The sequence below is a fragment of the Eurypyga helias genome, unplaced genomic scaffold (genome assembly GCF_000690775.1).
Source record: "Eurypyga helias isolate BGI_N326 unplaced genomic scaffold, ASM69077v1 scaffold27478, whole genome shotgun sequence".
Classification (NCBI taxonomy): Eukaryota; Metazoa; Chordata; class Aves; order Eurypygiformes; family Eurypygidae; genus Eurypyga; species Eurypyga helias.
The window spans coordinates 6706-20474 of record NW_010265566.1 but is presented as its reverse complement, the minus strand read 5'-3'; the positions used below and the strand labels follow the sequence as shown (position 1 = coordinate 20474).

Below are 13769 nucleotides of genomic sequence, written 5' to 3'. Positions count from 1 at the left end.
GGGGGGGAAGTAAAGCTTTTGATCTTTAAGTTAATTTTTAAAGAAATTACAGTTTTAAATTCAGAAAGGGTACATACTTTTTGAAAATACTTAAAATAGTGATAATTCTTCAAAGTAAAAACTGTGTTTATTTTTTTCTGAGGGTAATTCTACCTGAACTTAATGTTACTAATACTTTGTTGGTTTTTTAAGCTTCAGTAGATATTCCTGTCTTATTGTACATAATCAGCAAATTGGAGCTGACTTCCCTTGGACACACTTTTCATTAGTAGTGGAATATGATTATTCTGAAAATTCTTGCTGGAAAAATCTGTGCAAAAACCTGAATGTTACTTACATGACTTTTAAAACCACCCTCCCTGAAACAATACAAATGGGTAAGTGCCCTCCAGAACTGTAATAAACAATTGGGCTGGCATATGAAAGGAGAGCATTTTCTGTTCCTTCTTCATGTGCCTGTGGAAGGCAATGAGTAATAAGTTATAAGTGCTAAGGCTGAAGGAACAGAGCTGGTTTATCTGTACAGCAAGATGGGAAGGTGTTTTTCTTAGTGCAAGAGCTGAGTTTTGGCCAGGATGTAGCCGTAAACATCGGTTGATAAAAGACTTGTGCAAGTTCACAGGTTGTTTACAGTTATGACAAGTGGTATCCACCCTTCCTCATCCTAAGGGAATGTTGTAGATCTAAAGGAATATAAATTAAAGCTTAATTTCTAAGAGATTCAGAAGAGTTTAATTTTGAAAAAAACAGCATATAATGGAAGCATTTTAAGGGGATGAATAAAAGCTGCATTTTAAAAAAGATATGTCTGTTTAAATACCTAAATGTATCTTTTAAGGTTTTTTTGTTATGAAACTATTATCTTACATATACAAAACGTTTCAGGGAATTACTGTGGCTCCTTTCTGCTGGAGGTACAGATTCCGTATGTGTTTTTGACAACTGAAGGTCTTCTTAAGATGCCAGATCTTCTTCAGCTTTTGGAATCCAAGTGAGTGAAAATAACCTATTTAATCCTACTGATTGTTTTCAGTTTTCCAGGACATGTATCTCATCCTAGTATATCATGCAGTAACCATCTACTCAGCTATCAGGTACCTTACTGCAATTACACTATTCGAATTTAAGAGACAATTTTTCTGCTGAAGTTGATAGCTTAATTCTATAGAATCACACAAATGTCAACTAGAATGGTATTGGCCCAATTTGTTTATTTTAACAATGAGCTGGCACTCTTAATCAAAACAACTTCTTTAATTATCTGTTTTTCCCAGAAAATCATGTTACCCCAAAACTTTTTTTGCTTTAGTGCTTCTTGGTGCTTGGAAGACTCCATATTTAATACTTCATAAAAATTGGTTTGGGATTTTTTGGTTTTTAACTACTGGAGCTGTACGAAAAAAGCCAAACCAAACAACAGTAAAACAGTCTTATTTTCTGATGCATCACAGCTTTTGGGAGAGGCTAAGTTAAAACCAAAATCTACTTTGTTTTTAAAATTCAGATCTAATATTCACTTAAGTGCAAAGGCTCTTTAACCTGCACAAAAATTATATTTGTAAATCATTGCACATGTGCATTTTCTTTGACATAATTCTCTAGTATTTTGCTTTCACAATAATAAATACCTGATGAAAGTACCTTTTATCATGGGAGGAAAGAAAAAAAATAAGAAGTAAATAGAGGGCAGAGCAGTAGCATCTTTTAAACATAGTGCCAGAGATACTGATGGTTGATTTCACCATGTTGCTGAAGAGATGGGCCAGTTTTGATCCTTGCTGTATCACAGTCAGCTGTGAAGCCATTTTTGAGCTGTGTCTAATTGCAGTTCAATAGGAAAAAAAAAAATCATATGCTTGGTGTTTAAAATTTGAACATGTAATTTGACATGCACTTTTAAACTCTGGCATATTCAAATTCTCTGCTCAGCCCGGCTATACGCTAAATAGCCAGGAATGCTTTTTGGTACTCTCTCATTAGCTCCTTTTAGAACTGAAGTAATTAAATATGTGAGCAAAGAGCTATATAGTTCCAGAAAAGCTTATAGCTCACTCTTTTGTTAATGTCTGAATACACTGTGCATACAAGTTTCTAGAGGACTTCCTGCTGGCAGATTCAGGTTTAGGTCACCTGTGTTTCCTAGGAATGAGGCCAAGTAGGGTGATGACTGTGTCCTGTCAACTGCCCCCCTTTAGTCAGCCAAGGACCCCCAAATGCCCTACGCATGTGACATTCATTCAGTGAGTCTGCTAACACAGCTGGTGACAGGTTCTCATTCCCTCAGAAAAATCTGGGATCATACCAGGGGTGGTCAGGGAGTTTTCACTCAGTTTGCTTTCCCTGTGCTGCACAATCATGTAAAGAAGAAAAGAAATGCAATATACACTTCATTACTCAGAAAGTGTAACTAAGTATATTTTCTTGATTTATCTATCTTTGTTTCTGTATTACGTCTCTTTTTTGTAAAATCAAAGGCTGTCAAGGTCATATTCAGTGCAGTTAGCAACGTAATTGAATTAATCCATTAATATTTCATTAAGCTACTCCTATATTGTTGTGTATTCTTTGAATGCATCTTAAAGTGAATTTGAGCATTTAAGAAAGATCAAGGTATGAAAAGACTTTAATTTTAAAAATCATGTTGAGATGTGTTATCCATTTCCTTTAAGAAAATATTATTATTTTACTAAACTGAGATTTAATAAAATAATTTGACTTCTTCAGGTACAGCATTACCTTTGTTGAAAGAAGCAGTGGTTACTCCTTAAGGCTCTCTGGAAATACAGATCGATACGTTGTGCTGACAATAGATGAATGTACTGCTATATTTTTGCAGGTACAACATGAAACTAGTATGTCCAAATTCTGCTGTGCATTGGGTCACTTCTAGGCCGTATCTGCAGCCTTCTAAGATACCTCTTATTCCTCATAATCCTATTTATTTCATGCATTGTTTCATGACACAAATCATGTCCAAATTCATTCTGTCTGTGCCGGTTTGACTAGTTTAAAATGTTCTCATGTCTGAACCTACCATTTCTTCACAGAATTATAACATTTGACCTGAGATTTGATTATATTAAATACGGTTAAAGGATGCATACGTGAAAATATGGCTGCAAAAAGGAATATTGTGATAACCAATGAAATGTATCTGTGACTATATTCTCTTACTACTCTGCATGTTAACTCCACCCATTTCAGAGTTATCTGAATTAGTCTAGAGAATAAAAAGTAATAGTTTAGACAATAGCATAATACGTAAATTCTGGGATGCAGCAAGGCAGATGACTTTACAGATAGAAGAACAGCTACTGAAAGATAGATAAAGTATAAAATAATCAATTAGTACTGCAAGCACAACACAGGCATGCCTACAGGCTACTGCAAATGCTACTGTGAATGCTGCTGCAACTGGTGATGTACTTCAGATGCTCAGTGTACGTATAACATTATCTCTATGGGTTAAGTACTTAAGAGGTTTATAACAGTACTGTGCATTATAAAGTTCTTGGTAACGTTAAGAACATTCTAAAAAGTTAGTAGCATTGTTTCCTTTTTAGAGGAGGGAAAAAGAGGCGTGAAGCAGTAGATCGGCTTAGTCAAGGTCAAACAAAATCAAATTTGGGAATACAACCTAGTTTTTCTGACTCCAAGATGTGTCTTTAATACTTACATTGCTTAGCTGTATTTCTGTTTGATCTAAGTTCTGCATAATACAACGATGCATATTAAAAGCTTGTGACAGCTGTGGTAATATGTTTATTTAGGTTTTACTTTTTATATTAACTTTATTTAGAGTATGGAAGAACTAAATTATGAGGAATCCTGTGACAGTGTAATATTGAAGCTGATGGCACTATCACTCCAATATACATGCTGTTGGATTGTTTTCTATTCCAGAGAAAGACTGAGTTTAGAGTAAGTTATGCAGTTCTTTTGTTCTGTTGGTATTTTTAAACAAATTTGTCACCAAAGAAAGCTGCTTATTAGAACAAGCTAACACTCTTTGTTCTTTGAATTTCTCTGTGGGAACACTTTTTCGTAGAACAATTAAATACCCTAAGCTCATATTTCTAAGGTACTTTGGACTTTTCATTTAGCTACAGTGTTGTCATGCTCCTACTCAGTGGAATGATAGAACTAACAGTGATCACTGGAGTCCCCAGAAAAGTTAGCAAAGATGTTTTTTATATATTGGGATCCTTTTAGACTTACACAGGAGATAAAGAAATGGTTGTTATAAGTAACAGTATTTGAGGTGGGTAATGCTTACAAGGTGTATTCCAAATCAGCAGATCCAGAAATTTCACAAGAACTAAGGATGTCAACCACTGGAATTATTCTTTATAACTGAGTTAAATTAACCCCCGCAAATACATGGTTATGAATTACTGTGTTAGCATCACTGTATATCCTTTGCAACAGGGAGGCATTCTTCAAGTGTTCTTCCAATCCGTCAGTAGTTCTCCTTTTGCCATGGAAGCACAGCTTTTGCTGTTATAGTTCATAACCATTCCTTTATTTCCTATTGTGAGATTTTCTCCTATGAGCAAGTGGTAAATTTTCCACGCATCACCTTTCCTCTCTCTCTGTTTTTTATCCAGTGACTGACCCCGATCCAGTCCTTTTGCTTCAGGCCAGCCTTGCTTTGCCATGGGCTGACTCCATTTTCTTCCTCACAGTGCATCCTTCAACACTCAGTCACTTCATGTGTCCTAGTTCTCCTTTTGTAGATGTTAAGGCTCAAACTGTACTAGTATTCTGAATTCCAGAGATGAAACAGACATTTATTAACACATGGAACAAATGTTTTGGAACTATTACATATGCATATTAAATATTAACAGTCCAATGAACTGTTTTATAGGTACAGTCTCAGGGGACATACTCTGCTTAACCTTGTCTTAATTTATGCCAGTCTAATTGAACTTACACAGAAGTCAGAAGAGTTTGAAGTGAAGGTAATTTTTTTGGTTACAACCTTTCTGTTGTAACTTTCCCGTATGATATTTCTGAAGTGCTTAATCAAGTATGCATTCTACATTGAAAACATTAAATAGCTCAATAGTATTAAAATAAGAGAGGACCTTAATTCACTGCTGCTGAAGACAGTGAAAAGACTGTGCTGACTCCAGTACAAGTTGAATCAGATTCAAATTCTTATGACTAAGAGTCGAGATATGAGATTGTACTTCCAATTTATAAATTAGTAGAATGTGTATCCTACTTATATCTTCATTTGAAGCTTCAGATTAATACTATGTTACTAATGTAGTAGAAGACAAGAAAGTGTGATTTTGACTGCTGTCAAGTAGTTTGCCCTTTTTTATGTGGCAAGATAAATTAACATTTTTCATTATAAATCAGAAAATGCAGTATCTAGAATAATCAGCATTAAAAAGTAGGACAGAACTGTCATTTGGCTTACCAGGTTGATGCCTGTAACTTATTTCTTTTGCATGAAGTAACATCTTTTTAGGCTTTTTTTTTACTTATTTGCATATTAAAATTTGTTTCAAATTTATCTGGTTAAATGAAGGTTAAAGAGAGGGCAAATATTTTTCATTCCATGTAGTCGGCAGTGCAGTTCATGCAAAAATGACATACCTTTGAACTGTTACACATCTTCTTAAGCTCTATTAGGCATCTCAGAATGACCTGGTTTAGGAACTCATATTATACCCATAAACTCGACCACGTGTAAAAGACCTACAGGATAAACTAATTTCACATACCAGGGATTTGCATGAATCAGGAATGTAATAGCCAGGCTAGTGGTCAGATGCAAGAGTTCTGCCACAAGATATGCATGGATCGGGTTTAATTACCCCACGTTACCAGCTGTTGTGTTCAGGGTCACCTTTAAGCTTTCCCATTTAACTTCTGTAGCAAACTAAGACATTCCTTAGGATAAGTTTTAACCAAATGTGTTATGTATCACTTTTAGGTAGTCCTTATGCCAGGGCTTGAAGAGACAGCACTGGTAATTCGTCAGATTGCGGACAAAATTTTGATAGCATCTCATGTCAGTCCTCATGAGTGGTTGGACAAATCCTGGCTTTCTGTCTTGCCATCTGAGGTTTGCTTATCTTTCCATTAGATTACAGAGTTTTCTTCTTGTGTCTCAGACTCATGAAGTTGTAGGCTTTTTTTTTTTAATTGTTCTCCGAAAATATATTATTTTAAAAAGCATTATTTTATAAATATATATACACAAATATGTATGTTTATACATACGCATATATACATAATGCTTCTGTCATCCTTGCCAGCACCCGCAGGTGTAACTTGGACTTTTCCCACGCTTTCACAATTAACCAGTAGAGAAGTTTATCCTCTGCACCTGCTGTCCAGTGTGCACTAAGTTTAAAAAACTATCCAAATTGTAAAAGATAAACATACAATGGCTCACTTGGGCGGGAAGTCATGGCGTTGCTTACACATTTGCTTTAATACAAGATAGTAGAAATGTGTTTAACTCGTTATGCAGTAGTTGTCATTGGGTATTTACAGTACATGCTGGAAGAGGTCTGTCAGTCACAGTCAAATGGATGGGTTCTTTCACTTGTACATCAGGGTTTTCCAATTAAACATATAGATATGTTCAACTTATGTGGAAGCTTTGAACTCTGGTAAAGCCGAGATCCTTCTGGGTTTTTGCAGAATTCAGAAACATTTTAAAGCAGGTATTGACATGGCCTTTCAGTTGTGGGATATTGGATGATAGGTCTTCCAATTTAGAGATTAAGGATACCGGTAAAAAACTGAGAGGAGTCACTGATGGTATTTTGTCAAAGGTATTAGAACCTGGCATCTGTTGAGAGCAGAGCCTTCTGAAAGCCAGGAAGCTGACATTCTTAAAACACTACAGCTCTCCACTTGCTGCCCTCTGTGTGACATCCAACCTTCTCCTAGCAACTCCTGCTTTTGGCACCTCTCTCATTGCTGTTTACAAATGTAACTCCTGTAAAACAAAACCAGCTTTGTCAGTTTATCTTGACTTAGGTAGTTCTCTTTAAAATGGAGAATAAACGATAAATCTGGTAATGCGTTCTCAAATCAAGTTTACGTGATTCATTGCTTTCATACCGTAGAACAGAAACCATTTTCGACTGTGCTTGCTTTTTATCAAACTATTATGCAGAACTTCATCTTTTGCAAAAAGGATACACTGTTACATTTGTAGTTTAAAAAAATCATCTGGCTATAGAAGTGCACTGTTTGAAAGCTGTATTTCTATGAAATACTATATGACATATTCATAGGGTTGTCATTCTGCAGAAACAAAGGAAAATAAGTTGGTCAGATATCTATCTAACAGAATAATTTCTATTTCCAGACAGAGAAATGCCTGCTTACTTTCCCATGTATCAACCCTCTGGTTGCTCAGATTATGTTAAAGAAGGGATCTTCGCTGAACAGGTGGTTTCTTGCAAGCTTTGATCAACTTCAGGAACTTCTGCCAGAGGTTCCAAAAAAAGTTTTAAAGGTTTGCTAAAATTAATTGATGTATTAGATCAATCTTTTTGCACTGTTGTAATACAGGGAGGGGTTATGTGATGCTATATGCACATTTGCTGGTATCTTTTAAAAATGAATGATATACAGAAGTATATATGTTAATGCATGTCTAAAATGTTAAGCCTGCTAATTCCTTCCTTCCTTCCTTCCTTCCTCCCTTCCTCCCTCCCTCCGTTGATAGGTTTAAGACAGGTGGTACATTATCTACTGTACATGCCCCTCCTTTCGTATTGGTCTTTTTTTAATTCCAGTAAACAAAAGATCATACATCTTAGAATCCTAACAACTGGTTTAACTTCTCATATTTGACAGTGTAGACATGCACACCTGTCAAGAATCTTTTTTTTTCTGGTGTGTTTCAGTGTTTTAGTGACATCACATCTTCATACAGCCTAAATGCTGCTGTTCCACTAGAAACAGCAGTGAAAGGTGCATCACTCCCAGAAAACTGGAATAACTTCAACACATTCCGGCCAGAACAGAAACAAAATCATCAGTCTTCTGAGCTGCTTGGTAAGGGATAAAACAGCACAGGTAATACCTTCAATTACTACAAAAATATGTCACCTTTGAAACCAATGGAATATTGGAGTGTATTAGAATCCTCGTCTTCTAATCGTGGCAAGGTCAGTTATACTGTGGGGACAGACTGCTATCAAAATGCTCAATGGCATCTCAGTTTTCTGTAAAATAAGCTAATTTTTCATTCTCCAAACAGAATGGTTACATTGTTTTCTCTACCAGGAACATCTCGTATGAATTCTGAAGCCATAATTCCTCCACTGATTCATCATCAGGGGTTTTGTGATTCCGATCTTCCAAGCTATATGCAAAAGAAATCATGTTCCTCAGAAGTGATTACAGGGAGGAAGCAGAATTTATTTGCTGTGCCAAAGGACTGTGAAGATGTTGCTCCTCTACACGCTACAAATTCTCTTCATGTTCAAAGACAACCTTTCAGGATGCACTATAGCTCTGATCATTCTTCCAAAAACTCTGAAAAAGAGGATTTCTTTGCCACTTTCAGTGACTATGCACCTCAGGAGAACCTTACAAGTTTTCCAGAAGAATTTAGAGACATAACATTTAAGAGCCCGGCAATTCCGATTGACCAGACACCATGGAATGACTGTTTATCCACTGGCCCACGTGATTCATTTGCATCTGATGGTTTTCTCTCTGATTTCTTTGTTGACCCAGATGAGCTTCAAAGTCTAAATTTTCACCAAATAGGTAGAGACTCTAAAGGAAAGGGAAAACAAAATCCACTGTTCTTACGGACAAAAGGAAAACATAGAACAGGTATGTCCAAAACAAGCGGATTTTGCTGAAATTCTGTCAGTAACTCAACTGGAAACAGGCCTATCTGTAAGACTAGATTTCATATTATCTTCAAATAATTGTTAAATCCAGTCCAACCCAACAGCTGCATGTTTGTCTTACTGAAAAGCTTATTTGCATATATATTTCTTCTGTGATAGAAGATTCCTAAACATTTATTTTCTGGTTTGAGCATAAAGAATATTAAAAAAAAACCCCAAACGTCACCCATAATTGTGTTACTGACATTATTTTTCCTTGGTAAAATCTTAACAAGTGTAGTTCTCCCAATACTGTTTCTCTCTTTGACAGTGCCTGAAATGTGCACAGTAAACGTGCCAGAATTATTTTATGGGAAAGAATCTTTGTTAAACATAGGTTTGGACAAGAGGGGGAAGAAAAGACTATAAAGTATTTTCTCTAAAGGACAGAGAGTAGATTCAGCAAATTCAGATAGTGAAACATAAATAATACTACTGGCTGTTTTTTGCTGGTTTTGCTAGTGGAGTAAGAGTATCAGACAACTTTCTAAGTTTCTTTCATACAGTTATTCTTGGAATACATATTTTTAGCTCATGTCTCCAGCGCTAAGCTCTCCATCTTGAAATCATTCCAAAGGGTGTTTCTTCAAATACATGGTATAGTGTGTACTTCAAAACTTTGTTTACCCTGAAAGTGTGGACAGTCCTTATGTAAAAATCTCCAGGCGGCTCTTCTTTTTTGGGTTTTTGTTTGTTTGTTTGTTTGTTGTAGTTTTCTTACCCCTGGTTTACTTTCTCAACCCTAATTATCTTGAGACCTTCTTTGATAAGCCAAAATATGTATCAATGGAGTCTCAGATGTAAGAAAGCATCACTATACCTTGTAATTCCGAAGTATTGCTGTCTCCTGTATCGTAGTAATTTTTTTTTATTCTTCTGCTTCCCTATAGGTGAGGGGCCACATTCTTTAAAAATCCAAGGTTAGGTTCCTTAAATAAAGTGCCTCACGCCTAGTACAGATGATTTATGTTTTCTCTGTTGCTGCCTGCCGTTAAATCTCTTGGTGATACAGGAAGGTCAGCACAGCATTAGAATGCTTTCACTAATCACACAAGACTCATTCATGAAAACACAAGTAATTGCTTGATATTACGTTCCATGGGCTGCTTAAAGCAATTATGGAAGTAAAGAGAGGAAAAGTTAATTGGATATGGTGAACTGCTTCTAATTATCAGCCTATATATCAATATCATTGTAGAACCATACAACCATGGAACGGTTTGGGTTGGAAGGGACCTTGAAGACCATCTAGTTCCAACCCCCCTGCCATGGGCAGGGACACCTTCCACTAGACCAGGTTGCTCAAAGCCTCATCCAGCCTGGCCTTGAACACTTCCAGGGATGGGGCATCCACAGCTTCTCTGGGCAACCTGTTCCAGTGCCTCACCACCGTCTCCAGGAAGAACTTCTTCCTGATACCTAACCTGACTCTACCCTCTTTCATTACCCCTTGTTCTGTCATTACAAAATGTTCATACAGAACTCTGAACAGACATGTTGCCTCTCCTTTGGGATTAAAATTGACACCTGGAGTATTGCTGGGTAGTTAACAGTACTTCAGTAACCTGTAACTGGCACCTATAGTATAAAATTCTAAATACAATAGTTTTGGTAGAGATCAGGGCAGATTCTTGGTGTACCATATTTTACAGTATTCTGAAAACACTGCGATCTCCAACTGATAAGTTTTCTGTGATACTCTTGCCCAGTAGGGCAAAGACATACTGAAATCTGAATCAGATCAAAAAAAGGAAAAGTCCTTTCTGGTTTATAGTTTGGAAGAATAGGCCTACTTTACTTTATTATTCACTAGCCAGGGGAAAACTAAGTATACTAAATAGTTCTGTATGCTAATGCAAACAAAAAAAATCCTAATACAGTAAAAGCCTTCTGAAGTCCCAAATTTAAGAAACACGAAATTCCAAGTTTAAGAAACGTGTACGGAGTCAAATTAAAAAGACCCACTGGGAACCCCTACGAATTTCTTCAGGCTTCAGATCAAACTTTTATTAAACCACAAACAATTAACGTCAGTATGCCAAGCCAGTATTTCCCTAAAGACAGATGAAATCCTTGGGTCAGTATTGAAGTTTTCTGACAATACTTTTTGTGAAAACTAGACAGAATTTTTTACAGTGACTTATTTTGAATAAGCAACTACTCAGATATTTTAGTGTAAAAATACTTGAAACTTAAGAATGTAAGTAGCTTTTTAAAAAGATTTAGAAACATGAACATGTCTGGTTAAAAAGAATTAACAATACTGAATAGTATTGAGTAGAATGATACGGTAGAAATAAGCACTAAAATCTGTACTGAAATGTTGTGGTTAGGCATAGTGCAGGTTGATGTACATATTTTGTATAAGGTCTCGTATTACTGTTACAGGACGGTACGCATAAAACCGATCAGGAGAAGTAAGCAGCAGTTAATGTAGATCTGTACGCATTTAGTTTTATGGCAGTTCATACTTTCTGTACAGAGCATACTGGTTAAAGTGATAGTCTGTTACTGCTTCTGAGAAACACGTAGTGAGGTCTGCATACGTGTTGCATTTGTAGTTGATGACACATGTATTTTCTTTCCACTTCTTTTCCAGATTCAGGATTTGCAGAAGTACCAGAGTTCAAAAGGGGGAGATTGACATATGAAAGAGTCCCTGGAAGAAGGGATGGACAAACACGTCTTAAATTCTTTTGAATGGAATAGGCATTTGCATACAACATGTACTTTTAAAAATTGTTAAACGCTTTGAAGGGCAATAGATTAAATTCAGTTTTTGTTCATTTTTAGAGAGAAATTAGTTTGGGAATCCTTACTAATTCAGGATTCTTTTGTATGTTTTTAAAGTTTTATTAAACCAACTAGTTCCTTGAACCTAGAGAATTACTGCTTCTCTGTTCTTATGGGTGACACAAAGGTACTTTACCCCTCTTCGCACAAACAATAAAATATGAATTTAAAAAAAGAACATGAACTGAAGCTCACAGAGTTTTCAAGGCACCTACGTTTGCTCCCTGAGCATGCAGCTTTCCAGAGTTCAAGATGCACTGGATCTGCCAGAATCTCAAGGCTCTGCTCATAAAACCTTAGAGCTTCCTTGCACTTACAGCTGTGACCCTTGGTATTTGTGAGCCCTTGGGCTCAGTTCCATTTCTTTCCTTCTTTCCTTTCCTTCTTTAGAAACCATGTGATGAGTTCCTTTAATCATAATGAAGCTACAGAAACAACCTATTTCTTTTATGGAGAACATGTAAAGGACATGTTGAAATTCAGGGCTCCAGTAGATTTGATTCAGAGAACTAAGCTGTGACCCTAGCTCTCTGCATGATCTAGTGGAGGCCATTTGCTGGCATCCACATTTTTCAGCCTGCTACAGCGCATCAGCAAGTAGGGAGAGGAGAGTCATCTGAGAGGCAGTGCCAGATACTGTAGGCTACAGCTGGAGAGGCAAGAGATTTGAAGGGAAAAAAAGCAAAAAGGCATCCCAGTTTCAAGCTGCAGAAGAGGGAGGATAGAACAGCACGTAAATCGCACATCTTCACTATTTGGATAAATAAAACATAGGAGAGAAAGCATTGGTCTCTCAGACAAAATGGGATGCTGATTTTTAGCTGAGAATTCCTAAAAGATATGACGATAGCACCAATAGCAATTTCAGTTCACAGTAATATCCTCAAATTATTTGTACCCAAATTGTTTGCAAGACTTTAGAAAACACCTTTCAAGTGTAACATAAATAGACTTGTGATAGAATTGCACACAAGACCCCATTTCCCTATTTTGCCCAGAATGAGAGAAAGGCTTAAATAAAAACTGCAGTTTGCTTACTATTTCTGGCCCATTTTTGTAGTCACTCAACCTAACCATTTTCCATCTCTCTGCATCATGGGTTTGGCTCTGCTTTTAGAACTGTCTCCCAGATTGCCAGGCCCAAGAATCTGTCCATTTTAAAAAAAGTCTGCATTTTTTTAGACAAAGTCTAAAGACTCAGTCACAGATGACCATGGAGAAAATCACAGCTGCCACCGCCAAGCCATGTATTTATGTCCTCCTTTTCCACGGGCAAAGGCTGGCACCAGAACTTTACAAGAACAGTCACAGAAAACTAGCTCCGTCTACAGATCACTCCAAAAACAAAGGCTTGTTGCCTACATTAAATACGTAAAGAAAATTCAAGTGCTGCCTGCATCGTTACCATTAGGTAGAAAAAATGTCAGTGTACAGTTAATTACTGGCAAGGGAGTGGAAAATAAGGAAACGGGCTTGTTTTTTACCTTATTTGTTTATGGCCATCTCTCGCAGACACGCACACACTGACAAATTTATCTCTCTCCCCAATCCTTGCATCCCTTTAACGTGGAGAAAAATAACTGTTGCAGGATGAAGATGCACTTTTCCTCTCCCCTCCCTAAATCATCTGTGACTAAGAAGAATTAAGAAGCAGCCAATTCTCAGGCAAAAAGATGCACTCCCAGAACTGATCACCAGTCAGCGGGTAGGGACGCTCAGTTCTTGGATCGAGTTTGTAAACTGCGTAAGACCAGGCAGGTGTCACCTGTAGATGGATGAGGTGACAGTGAGAAAAGGGGGCCTTGTGGCACTCGGCAAACAGATGTGTGTATCCACTGTATTTGCCTTCCTGGGGGCGTCCTGTGGGACCTGCTGCCACCAGACTGGAACGAGGCCTCTGTGCAGCGCGTGGAGTTGAGACGTCAGCAAACAGCCCTCTTGGACGGTTTCTGGTAAAGGAAGCCGGGAGGCTGTTGTCCGCCCCGCTGCAGAGGACACCTGTTGGAGCAAGGGCAGCGAAATGCCATGCTTCTCCCTGTCTGAGCCATGGTGCTGCTCAGCACAGTACTGCCAACCCAGCTACGCCTGCAG

The 13769-nt window shown here is 37.3% G+C and overlaps 1 protein-coding gene across 1 annotated transcript in view; it reads left to right on the top strand.

The window, feature by feature from the left end:
- The window catches only part of LOC104513446 (uncharacterized protein C9orf84-like), a gene marked incomplete at its 5' end in the record, with an annotated part of 12069 nt that extends 484 nt beyond the window's left edge, over window positions 1-11585 (top strand). The window contains 10 exon segments of the mRNA XM_010156792.1: window positions 199-377; window positions 886-991; window positions 2725-2836; window positions 3800-3921; window positions 4871-4964; window positions 5951-6082; window positions 7343-7492; window positions 7887-8058; window positions 8269-8826; window positions 11485-11585. Of these exon segments, the coding sequence (XP_010155094.1) occupies window positions 199-377; window positions 886-991; window positions 2725-2836; window positions 3800-3921; window positions 4871-4964; window positions 5951-6082; window positions 7343-7492; window positions 7887-8058; window positions 8269-8826; window positions 11485-11585 (1726 nt within the window).
- Window positions 11586-13769: the final 2184 nt, after the last annotated feature.